The sequence below is a fragment of the Clupea harengus genome, chromosome 3, assembly GCF_900700415.2.
Source record: "Clupea harengus chromosome 3, Ch_v2.0.2, whole genome shotgun sequence".
Classification (NCBI taxonomy): domain Eukaryota; kingdom Metazoa; phylum Chordata; class Actinopteri; order Clupeiformes; family Clupeidae; genus Clupea; species Clupea harengus.
In genome coordinates, this window is record NC_045154.1 from 24,386,869 (window position 1) to 24,402,252 (window position 15,384).

At 43.0% G+C, this 15,384-nt stretch overlaps 1 protein-coding gene across 1 annotated transcript; it reads right to left on the bottom strand.

Moving 5' to 3' along the window:
* Positions 1-90: 90 nt before the first annotated feature.
* Positions 91-15,261, bottom strand: tdrd12 (tudor domain containing 12). The gene is made up of 36 exons (XM_031565144.2): positions 15,090-15,261; positions 14,492-14,525; positions 14,209-14,373; positions 13,847-13,983; positions 13,285-13,404; positions 12,946-13,001; positions 12,490-12,575; positions 12,022-12,235; positions 11,616-11,761; positions 11,304-11,398; positions 11,054-11,116; positions 10,912-10,963; positions 10,366-10,607; positions 10,163-10,252; positions 9,873-9,933; positions 9,484-9,591; positions 8,993-9,178; positions 8,574-8,727; positions 8,141-8,268; positions 6,900-7,091; positions 6,471-6,599; positions 6,153-6,270; positions 5,673-5,812; positions 5,210-5,427; positions 4,880-4,961; positions 4,492-4,673; positions 3,888-4,095; positions 3,389-3,481; positions 2,671-2,837; positions 1,774-2,050; positions 1,499-1,572; positions 1,338-1,401; positions 1,140-1,253; positions 825-978; positions 559-619; positions 91-457 (listed from the first exon to the last, which is right to left on the bottom strand). Exons 2-30 carry the CDS (start codon positions 14,513-14,515, stop codon positions 1,900-1,902), a joined length of 3,807 nt encoding a protein of 1,268 aa, XP_031421004.1. The 5' UTR covers positions 14,516-14,525; positions 15,090-15,261; the 3' UTR covers positions 91-457; positions 559-619; positions 825-978; positions 1,140-1,253; positions 1,338-1,401; positions 1,499-1,572; positions 1,774-1,899.
* Positions 15,262-15,384: the final 123 nt, after the last annotated feature.

A 15,384-nucleotide genomic window follows, 5' to 3' on the forward strand; every position in this document is an offset into this window, starting at 1 on the left:
ACCATCAGCCTGTGTTAAAAATGAGAGCAAAAAACTATTGAGACGAAACGATTGAGCACCAGTCAAAATAGAAAGGGACACAACAACTGATTAAGACTGAACCATCAGTTTATTGAAGTGATTCCACACAAGGCTACACACAAGAGACAAGCAAAAATCTGATATCAAATTAAAAGTATGACTTTTGTCTCTGCCAGCCATCTCCTGATATAGTCTGACTTTCTTGGCAGCATAGGGAACCAAATACTAAGAAAATTAAAGTAAACACTTTTATTTAAGTAATTAATACAAACATATATTTCTGCAACATAAGTTGCACTTTTCCAAGTAGGATATTCCTACCAGTTAATATACTGTTACAATGTGCTGTAATGAGGGACATTTCAGTCGCTTTCGCTCCCACTCTCTGAGGTCACGTAACAGCCATCCTCTCCTGTGTTGGCCGCAAACCACTGTCCTGAAAGCACACACACACACACACACACAAAATAAATAAATAAATATAGGATTTCTTAAAGCTTTACTGCCCCCTTCTATGTCAAATGCACAATCTCTTACCGGCTGTAGAGTTAATCTTTTCGTCCTCCATGTGATCAAAGTCATAACTGACAAAAGCATTCTGTCCCCAGGGGAAAATAAAACAAAATGCTTACAAGCAAGACCATGCAACAATAAACACCACACGTGTATACCTTGAGCATAAAGAACAAGGGACAAATATTATTTCAATCCAAAATATGATTACGTTTCCAACACAGAAAGATATTATTTTTAATTATTTTAGTTCAACACCAAATAAAAGTAACACTGTGACCATGTATAACCTTCTGCTTCACGAGTCCTCTCCACTCTCCTTTCTCCTTTTTCACCAGTCTGACCTCAGGCTCGTTACACTTCATATCCCATGAGCACCTGTCAGCGCTGATTTCATTCAGTAGCTCCATGTCAGCACGATAGTGCTTACCATTCGCATATGCACTATAAACAAAACCACAGGTCACATCACTATGTTCTCTTTATCAAAGGACAGCCACAGAAAGAAATTAGTCTCTCAACAGAACTACAGGCAAAAAGATAAATGAGATCAGAGTGGAAATGGCTCCTTTATTATGGTTCTGTGGTTTGTTCTTTCTACAGACCTGTACACCACTCTGTCGGGGAAGAAGTTGCACGTCTGCATCACAGGATTCATAAGTTTCACCCGCAAGATGACTACATCCTGCCTCTGAAACCACTTCAACTGAGGGTGAAAACTGGACAAAAGCAGTAAGCAGTTACTGACACATTTACAACATAAAAGGTTTGGGAGTATTCTAAGAGGAATAACAAGAGGAAACCTTTTAGGACTGTCCACTTCAAGGGTTTTCTTTAAGTTGATACGAGGGCTGACAACCTGCTCATCTACTCCAGTAAAGTAAACAAGTCACACTTGTCAGAGTGAAAGCATAACAACCACCACTAACATACACATAAGAAGTATAGTTATATCAAGTCATACCAATTCCATTTCCACATGGGGTATTAACTGATGGAGTCCAGCTTTGGGGTGAGAATCCCTCCAATTCATCCTGCCTGTGTAAAGAAAGCTTTTCTCAACACACGTAGATGTAAAGAATTAAAGCATCACCTCAGTGTTAATATCCACTGTCCACAACTTAAACTGGTTCAAATGATTCCATCAACAGACAAAAAAAAGATGAATTTAAAAATAAAACTGTAAGAATAGGTTACAGGGCACTTCGCCCTCAAAGAACACAAATGCAGGGATCTCACTTCAGAAGGGGCATATCCATCTCTCTACCAGGTGCTGAGCTCCCAAAACCCCCTGATATGCAGTCTGATAGCATGCTCTTCAGGCTGAGGGGTTCAGTGACCTCCAACTCCATCTCCACATGGGGTTCAGTGACCTCCAACTCCATCTTTGGGGGGCTCAGTTAGCATCTCCAGCCCAGGGACAAGGCTCTCTCCTGAGACGTTCTCGCTCCTATCCTGAGCGTCATATGGGGTACGTTCATTTAAATCTAGTGTAGCCTCAGAGTGGTTTTCAGACCTGTAGTCAGAGAGCCCATGTTTAGTTTCATATTAATAGATGGATGAGATTGCGTCCCAAAAATGGCCCCAGTGTGAGACACTCACAAAGTCCTTTTCATACTAAGATCCCACAACAATCACGTTATGAAGACCCCCCTCACTTTGGGTTTATACTGAACCAAACAGAGGCAGCATAATGACAGTGTGTATCTGGCGTTGCTGAACCAGAAACGTGATGTTTAACATAACATCTAGCTTCACCTATAATGCCGCGTTCAAGACCACTCGGAGCTTAGATGTTTCTAACTTGGAAATTTGCACTAGAATGCCACTTGAAGACCTAGCTCCGACTCAGAAACTCAAAGCTTCAGCTTAATTTCTCAGTATTATTACTCTTTAAATAAATCACTTTAGACAAAAGCATCTGCCAAATACTTCAACTTCAATCCCACAAAGCTGAATGGCAGACTAAGGTAGTTAAAATGCAAAATATTGCAAGCAAGAACCCTCTGCCATTTTTGCTTAGTTACTTTTTCCTTTAGGTCAGAATAAGTTTAGTTAACGGTTAGCAGTTAACTGTTAACGGTTAGTCAAGTAGTCGTTAAACAGGAGGTTTCTGTGGTACTCGTGTGCACATACTGTGGGAAAAGTTGTTGATGTACAACTCCCTCAGGCCCCTCCAGAGCCCCCTTCAGCAGGTTCATGTGTTCAGTGTTGGCTAGGCCCATGCCTGTGGACAGCACCTCACTGTAGACATTGTATTCATTGATGAAGGTCTTCAGGAGAGGTGCAGGGATCCTCCGCACCTGTCACAATCAATGCATAGCAAGCCTCTTCGATAAATAGACATAAACCATAATTTGCACCTTAGATACGCACTTAAGTACTGTATACATACTGCACACATACATAAACATAATGCACAATCTCAAAGTTAGATTGGTCCATTTTCACTGACATTTCAAAACCATGACTTTTTAAGGACCCTTTTTCTATGATCTTTAACAACCTACAAGTAAACAAAATTGCATACTTTATTCCACAGGTTGGGCCTCGTTATTGAATGAAAATTAAACAGCAACAATTTCCATTCCTTTTCTAATAGGCAAGTTAGGCAACGAAACAGTATCATTGGAAGAGTACAATAACATAACTAATTTCAAATCTACATCCCACAAAATCAAATTTCATGAATTTTCCAAAACTTTCAATGAATTTACTTAATTTCATGATTTTTCCAGGCCTGGAAAATGGGATTTCAAAAGTTTTCCAGGATGTCCATGACCGTGCGAAAGGCATACTGCTACCATTCAGTAATGCACAGAAAAGGAGGACTTGATGAAAGCTGGCGTCTCACCATGGGGTTGACCCAGACGGTGTTACCCAGACACATGACCACCTTAGCCTGGTGCTGCTTTCCTCTGATCTTCTGACTGATGGCCCTCGTCACCTAAAGATAAACAGCAGTTAATATTCCATCTATCGGTTATTAGGGGTTGCACCAATCGACTGGCCAACTCACCTATTCCTTCAGGAGATATTTGGAGCGTTTGCATGATTGTTATCTGACAGATATGCCACAAGCTATCAGGTCAAACAAAGAACACGTCTGTTGCATCAGCAATGCGGTAACAAACATGATTTTACTTGTGACAACAGTCCAGTAAAACCACTTGGACCACTTTTTTTGAAGCTTCTGTCTAGCTCTGTAATTCTGTTTTTAACATTTCGTCTAGTCACAAATCTTGTAGGTAAACTGTCCTCGGACTACTTAGCAACTTCTTTCTCACATCTCGTCACAAATCTTGTAGGTCAAAAAAGTAAAACCCTCTGTCATGGAAAAGAGAGTGACGGACCTTTGGATTCCAGTCCACCTCGTTGTCGATGGGCCTGACCCCACACAGGATGATCTCCACCGCCTGGGGAGGCATGTCCTGGAACTCAGGGGGCAGCTGCAGCAGCTGGTGTGACTTCACTTCCTGTGTACTTCCTTCGTCCAGGAAGTGCACCATCACACTGCTGAAAAGGCGGTTGCCTTTATCCGGCACAGCTACCACACGCACCCTATACAAGAAGAGGTGAACCTCTATAAAGAAAAGAACGCTAGCGATTGTCCACCAGAGACCTTTCCTATTTTAAACATATGTTCCTCATAACAGTGTACTCTTGCTCATCTAGTCCAGGAGTCCTCAATCCTGCTCCTGCAATTCTACCTATCCAATCACACCTGATTAAGGTCACTATAGCCATGATGCTCTAGATGAACTACATGAGGTGTGACAACCTAAGAGTGAGTATCACTGATGAGTTTAGTAAGGTATGCAGAGCAGGGACAGCTCAAACCATGCACTGACCAAGCCTTGAACAGTATTGAGAATCCATGAACTAACCTGCTCATTCACAAAAATCCAATGCAAGCATTCATGTACAAACATCCATTAGGGAACGTCTGGAACAGACCTGTGGTACTCGTCCTCCAGCTGAAAGGCGTACAGCTCTCCTTCCACCACTTCAGTGGCCCAGCGGCGCTCTATGGCATAGTGGGCAGCCATCTGGGAAGAGAGCTTCTCAAAGCGGGCGTCATCCTGGCGGACAAGGCGCCCGTAGTACACAGTGGCACTCTTGATGTACAGGGGCACGACCTGTTGGAGTAGTTCCCCACAGTGAATTGTAAAGGTAATAATTCTGTCAATTAATGCTTTCCCTTTCTTTATAGTACCCTTAACAGTACTACTTATAAATACACATCAAGTATGCATATCGGTATATAGCACAAAAATGAGGGTAGATCTCAAGCAGGACTTTAAATGTTTTTTTTTGTATTATGTCCATGGGACCCTGAACTCACCACAACCATTCCAGTTTCCAGATGCTTGGGATCATCTTGAGTTTTGTCTAGAATGTGTCTGTCAGGACACACTCCAGTATCCCTACATACACAAAAATATAGTGACAAAGAAACATCTATTTGTTGAGGACCTTCAAATATTGACATACCGGTAATACATATTGCCATGGTCACCGTTATATTTCTAATTCCATTTCTACTTAATCAGCTCATTTCACCAATTACCAAGGTGGATATTGTGCCATATCTCTTTGCTACCATCATCAAATTCATACAGATCTGACTGTCTCACAGGGGTCAAACAAACTGGACCAAAAGTAAGGCAGCCACCTGCAGAAGCCTAGGCTCTTCAGGTATCCACACAGGGGCCTGTGGGCCTTCTGCTCCTCCTTGGCCAGCTGGACGCCCTGAGCAAAATCGAGGAGCTCAGTGGGCAGCAGGGCATCGGTGCGCCTCAGGTAGCGCAGCACCCCCGACACATGGCGCGCATTCTTCTCCGTCAGCAACAGGATTGAGTTGGTGGCGGAAGGACCATTCTCAGGATGGTACTGCAGGGAATGAGATAATAAGTGCACACACACACACACACACACACACACACAAATCAGGACCAGCTCAAACAGTTTGATATCCAACTTAATTTATAGGGGTATACTGCCCTCTACAGGTAAATAATGTAAAAGTTTCAGTATTCTGACCTCTTTAGAAACACTCAAATGACCATTTGGAAAGCACAAACACCTCAGTACGTACAAACTCAAACAATGCTACATAAAAGGAGAGCAGTCCAAACCTTGTCGGAGAGGACTCGAAAGTTGCCAGACATGCAGAACAGATGACTGCCAAACAGTTTTGGTGACGTTGGAAACCCATAATGAACCACACATGTTGCATCATCCACTCCTAAGGCTTTCAGACACTTCTCAGTAGTAACTGATGGGAGAGAAAGAGGTTCAATAGTTGCTCAAAATACAAAGCAGACTATCAAAAACTGCAGTCAAATAAAAGTACTAGCAAAGGCTCGCAGCACAGTATATTACACAGAAGAATCACACATTGTGTGTTAAAATTTGAAACCTCTGAGCAATTTCAACCACTATACCTTTTAAAGCGTTTTACCAGCTGAGCTCGAATACATTAAACATCAATATGAACACCAACCAAAGAACATAAATCAGACACACAAATACTACCCACTAGAAAATGTTGAGCAGATAATCGAATACAATAGATAAATACCATCCCTAAAACCAACATGAGTCTTAAACTTTACCCAGGATGATGTGGGTCCCTGCTCCAATGGCTTTCTTCCAGCGCTCCATCACAAAGTCAAACTGGTGTGTCAAACCCTCATGGGCTTTCAGAGCCAGAGCTGAGGAGTTGGCAACAGCCTGAGAAAGAAACAGTCACCAACTTCAGTTGTGGTAATTTCCATACTCTCACACAGACACATTTGAAAGCCAGAGTATATCTGTGCGTGTGTGCGTGTGTGCGTGTGCAAGCGAGCGAGCGAGTGAGAGAGAGAGTGTCTTTGTTTGAGACTGTGTTTGTGTTTCAGTATGTTCAACATAAGCTGCATTGTGTTCAGTACCTCAAAGACCTGCTCTAGCTCATCTATGCAGCTGGTGATGATGACGGTCTTCTGGGGGGTGGAGGGGGAGAAGTCCAGAGCCCTGAGTGTCCCTGTCGTTTTCTCACAGTCCAGACACAGCAGGATCATCTGAGGACAACACACACACACACACACACACACACACACACACACACACACACACACACACACACACACACACACACAACAGAGACTTCCAAATTATCTTGATTAACACCATTGAGAGCTGACTCTAGAACATCTGTTCATAATCACTGTGCACCTCTGATCCATACCGTCAGTGTCAATGAAAATCAATTATAACGTAAAAAAGGATGAATAACTAAAATGATAAATCAATAGAAACAACTAGACTGAAAAACTGTAAATGTGATGAAACAATGGAACTATAAGTACAAACTGCCTAACCTGGTGCACGCCTCCATACAGGGCAGCTTCTTTTGGGACTGTAATGATGACAGTGGCGTCCCTCATGTAGTCTTTAATCAGGCTCTCCATTAGCACGTTCCACCTGCTGCCAACGGCGACCAGCTGCTGCGGGGTCCGGGACCGGTCAGTGCTGGACACCACGCTCCGGAAGTGCTTCAGAACCACCTCCATCTTCAGAGGAGGAGAGCCACATGGGAGGACAGAGTGGAGAGAATGAAAGACAGGCGAATCAGACAGAGAAGTGTGATAGAGGTGATGGGTGAGGTGAGCTTTAAGAAGCTCTTGAAGACCCAACTCTTCAGAGAGCACCTTCCTTCCTAACTTGCATTTCTACTAGTACTTGCACTTCTACTTGTAGGGCCAATGATTTTCCGCGATAACGGAAAACGGACGGAATTCGCGGAATGAACACTTTGAAACGGAATTGCAACTTTGAAACGGAAACATAATTTTGTGCATACAAATCGCCCAAATTCCCCTGTATTTTGGGTTGCAAGGCTATATTTCTTTCAAATAAACACAACAACGATTGCAACGATGAACAAACATTAATTAAAGAACAAAACCACTGAGAAAATGTCCCGTCTGCGCTGAACTCTGCCCTGGCCACGCCCCCCTTTTCAACGGTTGACCCACAGATCTCCGCTAAAGCCACATTCAGTCACATTCACGCGCTCGTCTTCCCAATCGCATTTAAAACAAAAAATGTTTAGTCTTCTGTTCTGTTAATGCTGGCAAACAACAATCTAAGAAGGGCACATATTATTCACTCATTTTAAGCCATCAATCTACCTCAGGGTGAACAAAATGAGCTGAAACGGAATTCACCAAATGTGAAACGGAAAATGCATTTTTTTGAAACGGAAAATCATTGGCCCTATACTTGCACTTACAGCAGTTACATTCCTGCACTTTTTTTCTATTTCTTATGTAAAATAGTATTTATTGTTACACTAGGTCTCTATTGCTCGTAGCTTGACTGTTCTCTCCCTTGTACGTCGCCACCCAACCACCCACTCTTGGGCTTTCACTCTTTCACAATCACAACAATTTCACATTAGCCACATTTGTTTTGCTTTTAGCTAATGTTAGCTTCCTTTCAGAAGACCCCCCCCATTCTATCGCCCGGCTTTTGTGTGCGTTACTCTTGTGGACTCGGTACCAGCAACTGCTCTGAGTTTTATACAAGAGAGACTTCACGAGCCGTGTCCCTGCCCCACCTCTTTGGGGGCTCTGGAGAAGAGCATATCCACCTCGTCCATCACCAGGTGGCACAAGCGCAGGAACATGCTGCAGTGGGCCTCCAGCAGTCGCACCAGCGTGAAGGGCGTCGTCACCAGAAGCTGACCTGAGCGACGGCCATAGCCGAGAGAAGAGGGGAGGGGTGAGGATGCTATGCAATAACTTCAAAACAAAAACATAACACCAACTACCGCCGAGTTAAGAGACCACAGACTGCATTCTGCAACCAGTCTTCTTCTTTTCTTTTTTTTTTTTTTATTTATGGGCATTGTAGCCCGTAAAATGGGGGGCTTATTGGCTCGCGCCACAGTGCCCCCCTGCAACCAGTCTTCTATGTGATGATCAAGGAGCTTCTGCCAACAAAAGAGACACTAAAAGAAGATCAGAGCACAGGGAAGAGCGGAGCCTCACAGTTCTTCTGGATCCTGAAGGCTTTGGCCTCTTCCTTGTCCTGCCCCAGCAGCACCAGAGCTGGGTTGAGGTGCTGAATGGCTCGGCTAGTTTCCAGCAGGTCGAATACAGCCTGCACCTTCTCCCAGCTAGGGCACAGGATCACCGCTATGGGCTGAGAATGGAAGACAACGAGGACAACCAATTTGACAAGTGAGTAAAGTATTAAATGACACCATGTTTTTTCTCAGAAGCGTCAGTGTCAGTAGTGTCAGTGTCAGTAGCGTTTCTCAGTAGTGTCAGTCAGTTCCATTTTGAACACACTCTTGAAACCAGCTGTGTCCCTAATCTACACTAAAATATTGGTACATGTAGCACAACAATGTCTCTGGTACACACAGCTCCCAATCTCACTCCCTCCCACCCACCCACTCACTCACCCCAGTGCATGTCATGAGGGAGCAGTGGACGGAGGCGTTCTGGATGTGAGTGATCAGCGGGGGGAGGTAGTTCAGTGGGTCCTGGCCTGAGTGTGTCACCAACAGCGTGTCGTTGCCTCGAAACACATGGGGCCAGCAGTACCTCTGAGCCACATCAGGACCAGTGTACTTTACCCTCTTCAGGTACTGTGGGGTATAATACACCAAAAAGAAAGTCAGACCAACCGCCTTGCCCGGAAGCCTATCTGCCTACTGGTGAGGTTAAAAGCAGGACATGGGGGGGGCACTGTGGCGCAAACAGTAGCCCCGACCACATTCCGGCTTGACGCCCATGGAGGACACAGGTTCAAATCCGGACCGATGTCATTTCTCCTGTCCACTCCCCACCTCTTCTCCCTCTCATTTCCTGTCCCACTCTTCACTGATCTGTTAATTAAAGGCTTAAAAAGCCCCAAAACAAATAAAAATGTTCTGAAAAAGCAGGACATTACCCGTTTGAAGTGGTCGGAGATCGGGGAGTGAGCCAGGCTTTGCCAAGGTTCTATGGAAACAGAAGAATGGACTAGAACCCCATTCCTCTTGGGGTCAGAGGGTGCAACCTAGAGGACACAAATCGAGGGGGAGAGAGGGACACACACAGAACATCACAAACATAACAAATGGACTGCAGAATAAGAATCTGGTCCACTTAGCTAAACAGGGAGCAATTGTGGTACTAAATTACCAAAACATTACTAAAACATAACCAAATTACTGAAAATTACTAAATAACTAAAATTTTACCAAAACATCTCTCTAATTAGTGCTCTGTAATGAGTGCTCAAAGTGGCACACAGCTTTTGAAACATGGAATACAGCTTCTTAACAACTGAGTGCTTACTGTAACGTCATCGTCCTCTGCGTCGAGATTTAGTGGGCCAGGGTTGAGCCACTCCAGCAAACTGCAACCACAAAGCTTCAATATCATCAAACATCTTAAACCACACACACCCACAAGTCTCATCATCTTTCACACACACACACACACACACACCACTTTAAAAAACAAACAAAAAAACAAGCATTTACAGTCTACATTTTAGCATTCATGTGGTTAAAGTGATTGATCCAGTAAGCTCAGGACAGTATATTCTGTTCCTTCAGCACAAACTCTAAGGAGAACTGCCTTACCGAGCAGCAGCCAGCTCCTCTTCAGTTTTTGGCTGCGGGGTGAAGTTCTTCACCCGTGTCCAGTCTTTAGCACTAGGGCTATTGGAAGAACTGTGATAAAAGCAAAAAAAATGGCAAATAGAAACAGTTGCGTAGATACAGTTAATGCTGAAATCTGTATACTGTCCAATGACGACACCAGTAATGTGTAAAGGTATTCTTACAAGGCAGTATCAGTCTTGATGAGCACAGAGCTGACCAGGTCATGATCCTGCAGCGGAGGCAACTCGGGAAGAGTGCCTTCCTCCTCAGCCTTCTCCTCAGCTTCTTCCTCAGCCTTCTCCTCAGCTTCCTCCTCAGCCTTCTCCTCAGCCTCCTCCTCAGCCTTCTCCTTTGTCTTTCTCTTAGCTAGTTCAAAGCCATGGGTGAGGCCATTTCTACCATCAGACACACAGCTCAGGTCTACCTGTATGAACAAACGTACATCAACATACTTTGTGTCAGAAAACACAATTACCTCCAAAGGCCATGGATGTTTATGGACCTACCTACCTTTCTCTATATCTATCTACTTATTTCTTAAAATGATGACATTAAAAATATCCAGCCAAAGTCTAGTGCTGGAGCATTACTTAGATAAGAATAGAATTACCAAGTAGAAGTAAAATTCTAAACCTGTCCTATTATCTGTACTCAAATTACTGTGGGAAAGCACAAGTCCAACCTCCATGAACCTCATCAGTTTGAAAGCACCACGTTGAGACACTCACCTTGGACTTCTCAAACCCACCAACAGCATCAGGATTCAAAAACTTCAGATACCTGAGAGAAAGATGCAAAGTGTTCCAAGCTGTTTGCACAGTGCAAGTAATCTTTACACTCACACACTGAAATGTAAAGATTGCGTCTGACCTGAACAGCTTCAACTCTGCCATTACTTCATCTGCAAGCGACGACACAGGTTCTGAACTTGGGCTGAAAAAACAAAATACTCTGCTTATATCTTGACCAACAGCTGTTTAGGCTCTGATGAGAACTGGTAGGATTGAACAGTTACTGCTGATATTTAGTGCCTACTCATTCTGAAAAAAAAAAAAAATAACAATGATGAAATACTTGAAATGAATAATTCTCCATTTAAGCCATTTTTGTCTTCTTTTACCTATTCTTCTCCTCAACCTCAAGGTCTAGTGGTGGAATAGGTCCAGTGCAGGTATCCTCCGGCTCAGAGTCACACGGCCTATCTGGGGTTTGTGTCTGTTACAAAAGTCAGTAGCGTATTCATATTAATAGGCATTAGAGGAAAGTTCAACAATCAATACATTTTGATTTCAAATGTTCTCAATGTTTCCATAATATTGTGCTGATCTCACACACACACACACACACACACACACACACACACACACACACACACACACACACACACACACACTTTACGGTGGTCATAAGAAAACCCTGCAGAAAACTATACCGGTTTCTGTGTGATTGGTTGGGCACTACGTGGCTCTTCCAGAACCATTTCACTGAGAGTTTTCTGGACGCCTCTATAGACTTCCCCACATGCTGTCTCATCTGTGGTCTGTGCTGACGACAACAACTCTGGTATCTGGTCCAATTCTAGATCACAGCAGCAGCACAGCAGACAGCATAAACAATCATAAACAATCATGAAATATTATGAAAGACTAGTTTTAAAACTTCTTATTAGGTTCACAAGCAAGTGATTCAGACAGGACAGTGAAAAATACAAGAATACTCATAACAGTTGTAAGAATTACGTTGTGCTTCAGTGATAGAGATGTTGCCAGTGTAATTTTCAAAAATTTGGATCTGAAATTGTATTGATATCTCTAAAAATAGAGATGAATAATACTAACCTGGCATGGGACCAGTGGAGACTTCATAACGCACACCGTTGGGTGGGGCTAACTTCACCTCAAATCCATTCTGGGCCAGGAATTTCTCAGGGCTGGAGAACATGTCGCCTTTCATAAAGACAGGTGGGAGACCTTTCCCCTCCTTCTGTAAACTCTCCTTCTCAGTCTTGGTGCAGGCAAACCTTTTCGCCAGCAGATCGTGATTCGCACAGATCTGTAAATAAAAAAATAAGTGACACGACAGGATTTAGAGAACAAAACGGTGAAGAAAAAAATACCTATCCATATTTAGATATAAAATATGAAAATATAAAAAAGAAGAAGCTTTTCTGAACAGACATGTCACTAAATAATGTGCCTGAAATTATAATGATATTTTAATATGAAATTTAAAAAGTGGCCTGTTAGTCTTTAAAACAACTGCATTAGGACAAGACTCATGTGTATGTGTGCTGAACTGCATCATACCTTCACACGGTTAATAGTTAAATAGAGTTCAATTTCCAGGCAATCATCCTGTAATCCGCACACCACTGCCTCCACCTGAGAAGAGGCTATAAGGACAGAGATATCACACCTGAGAAGAGGCTATAAGGACAGAGCGATCAACAGAGATATAACACCTGAGCAGAGGCTATATGGACAGAGATATCACACCTGAGGAGAGGCTATACGGACAGATCGATCAACAGAGATATCACACCTGGGAAGAGGCTATACGGACAGAGATATCACACCTGAGGAGAAGCTATACGGACAGAGCGATCAACAGGATATCACAGCTTTTATGTAGGACATTGGCTTAAACAACTTAGATGTAAGTTTAATAACCAAAACCTTTGACTCAGGCGAGTCGTCTGTGAGAAGAATGCAAGAACAGCACAGGAAATGGGACAGATTTCAGTTAACATGTGAAAGGCTTACCTTGCCAGAGGATGTACAAGTATCTTGTAGCAGAGCTGTCCCATCGCACTGATGGTCTGTGGGGACAAATGCAAAAATCTACTTCAGATCTATTCTCTGCCCTGACATCCTTCAATACATCACTTCCACACTTTCTGTCTATGGCGATCATTGCGCTTTAGGTACTAGTATCCATCGCCAGCATATCTGTGTTTGGGACAGGTAGTTAGGTTTACTAACGGCACAGCGCTTTACCTTTTGTCCACCGTTATACTAACAAGGAACAAAATGTCTCCAGCTTGAGAAATCGCATAGTCAAAATGTGTGTCTGAGGTTTCAGGTATACACTTGTAGTCTTACACCAGCTCTGCTTTGGCATCGATGATGGACACGCGCAGACTGAGGGGATAGATGCCGGCCAGCTGGAACTTTCTCACACGGAAAGGCAGGTGAAGGAACCTCTCCAAGAGAGCATAGACACTGCAGACGGATAGGACAGACACTAGTTTACACTCACACAGTGGATGAGTACTCAGCTGCCCTTTCTGTTAATGGCCAATCAGATGACTATATTCTATGTGTAATGTTCTCCCTGTACTGTACTCCCGATGTACCTACTTGCGGAGATGTAAACACTCACCACTAATGTAGCTCCAACTGACAAATTGGTGTGTGTGTGTGTGTGTGTGTGTGTGTATAATTTATGTTTTTGAATAAGATGAAAAGCACCAGCCTAAGATCTATTTATGGCCCAAATTAAATTCTTACACACATCTTCTCTGATTAAACTGAAAAGACTACCCTGATTGTCTACGTGTAGTTCTTTTTTACTCTTCACTACATACAACAAACTGTTCTATCGTTTCGACTTCAACAAGCTGCTAGTGAAGTTCATGTCTACTTGTGCTAAATATGTATGTACCGGTCCGCAGTGACACTGACATCCTCCACATGGTCTACCAGGAAGCAGGTGACTCTGGTCTCCTCTGCCCCCTGGTACACAGACTCCACAATGGCACGACACCAGCTCAGCAACAGAGGGGAAAACACCACACACAACTGGGGAAAAGGAACGAGAGGGGCAACTAGTGGTTAATACAGCTTCAAATCTATGGCATTACTTACATACCTGTACCTGAAATGGCGTGCTCATATTTTCTCTACTTGCCTAATCTTTAACAAACACAAAATATTTAAATTAAATCAAACAAGGTGATTGTGCAGTCACATGTATGCATGGAATGACACTCAGGAATGCAAACCTGGAACTGGAACCCATCTTACCTGCCCCTTCTTTAGGGAGGAAGGTTTCACAGACTGAGGATCTAGATTTACATCATGGAAGAAAAGGTTCATCTCCATCTGCAGGTTATCATAATCCTTCTGGCTCCCCACCTGAACCCCTGGACCTTTCATAATCCTACTCCACATGCAGCTAGGGTCCTCAATCTAAGGATACAAATTCATAAGTGATTAAATTCTCCATCATAATCACTTCTCAAATCTGCATACTACATGCCTACAATGCAGATGTTGGTATACAAAGAATAAGAAGTTGAACTGTTACCTTCAGTATGGATAATTCCAGCATTTTCAGCCACCTAGGTTACAAATGATAAAACATTATAAAGATATGCCTACAAAATAGTTACAATTGATAAGCTTCCACTGAAAATGCTGTGTATACACTTTAAATAAGGTCATTTTAAATTGCTTTTTTCAACAAACCAACCTATGATCTTGCAACACTGAACGTTGCTCGACTTTAGTTTAAAATTAACAATTTTGGACTTTTTGCCGCCCAGGGGTAGAAATACTACACGTTACACGCGTTCCGTCAAGATAAAGCTACTTTACCATGTGCTGCTAAGATGGGTGTCCTGTTAAACCACGTACCAAACTAAAGTTATCTCCAATTTTGATAAAATTCCGAACGAGTATCAAGCAGCAAACTACTGGACTGAAATTATGCTTTATTTGCCCAGGTCCCGTTAGGACATTATCTTAAAATAACATAAGCTAATCGTCTGGAATTTGGTATTAGCTGGCTAACCTGCTGTGAGTGTTTGCACCTTGAATATTTAGTTTCAATTCTGTGGTGTCAAACAATCTGTGCAACAGTCGTATATTACGCATTCACAAAACCACCACCAATATGCATTTACCTGCAAGTTTTGCAATAGCACCACTACAGCCGAGGATCCGAAGCACTTTTAGGATTTTTGTTGGTTTCGTTTTTTTGCTACGCTGACTGGTTTCATAGGTAGTGATCACTACTTAATGAAAAAGAGTTTGGGAACTGGTAAGGTCGCTGATTGCATGACATTCCAGTGTTATGATGGCGTTCAATCGGCGCCCTCTACAGGAAAAGGAGCCATGCGCATCTTTTTCCAACAGCGGGACAGAACTCATCTCAACACCAATTAACTAGAATTACTTTCACACTCGTGTACCACAGAA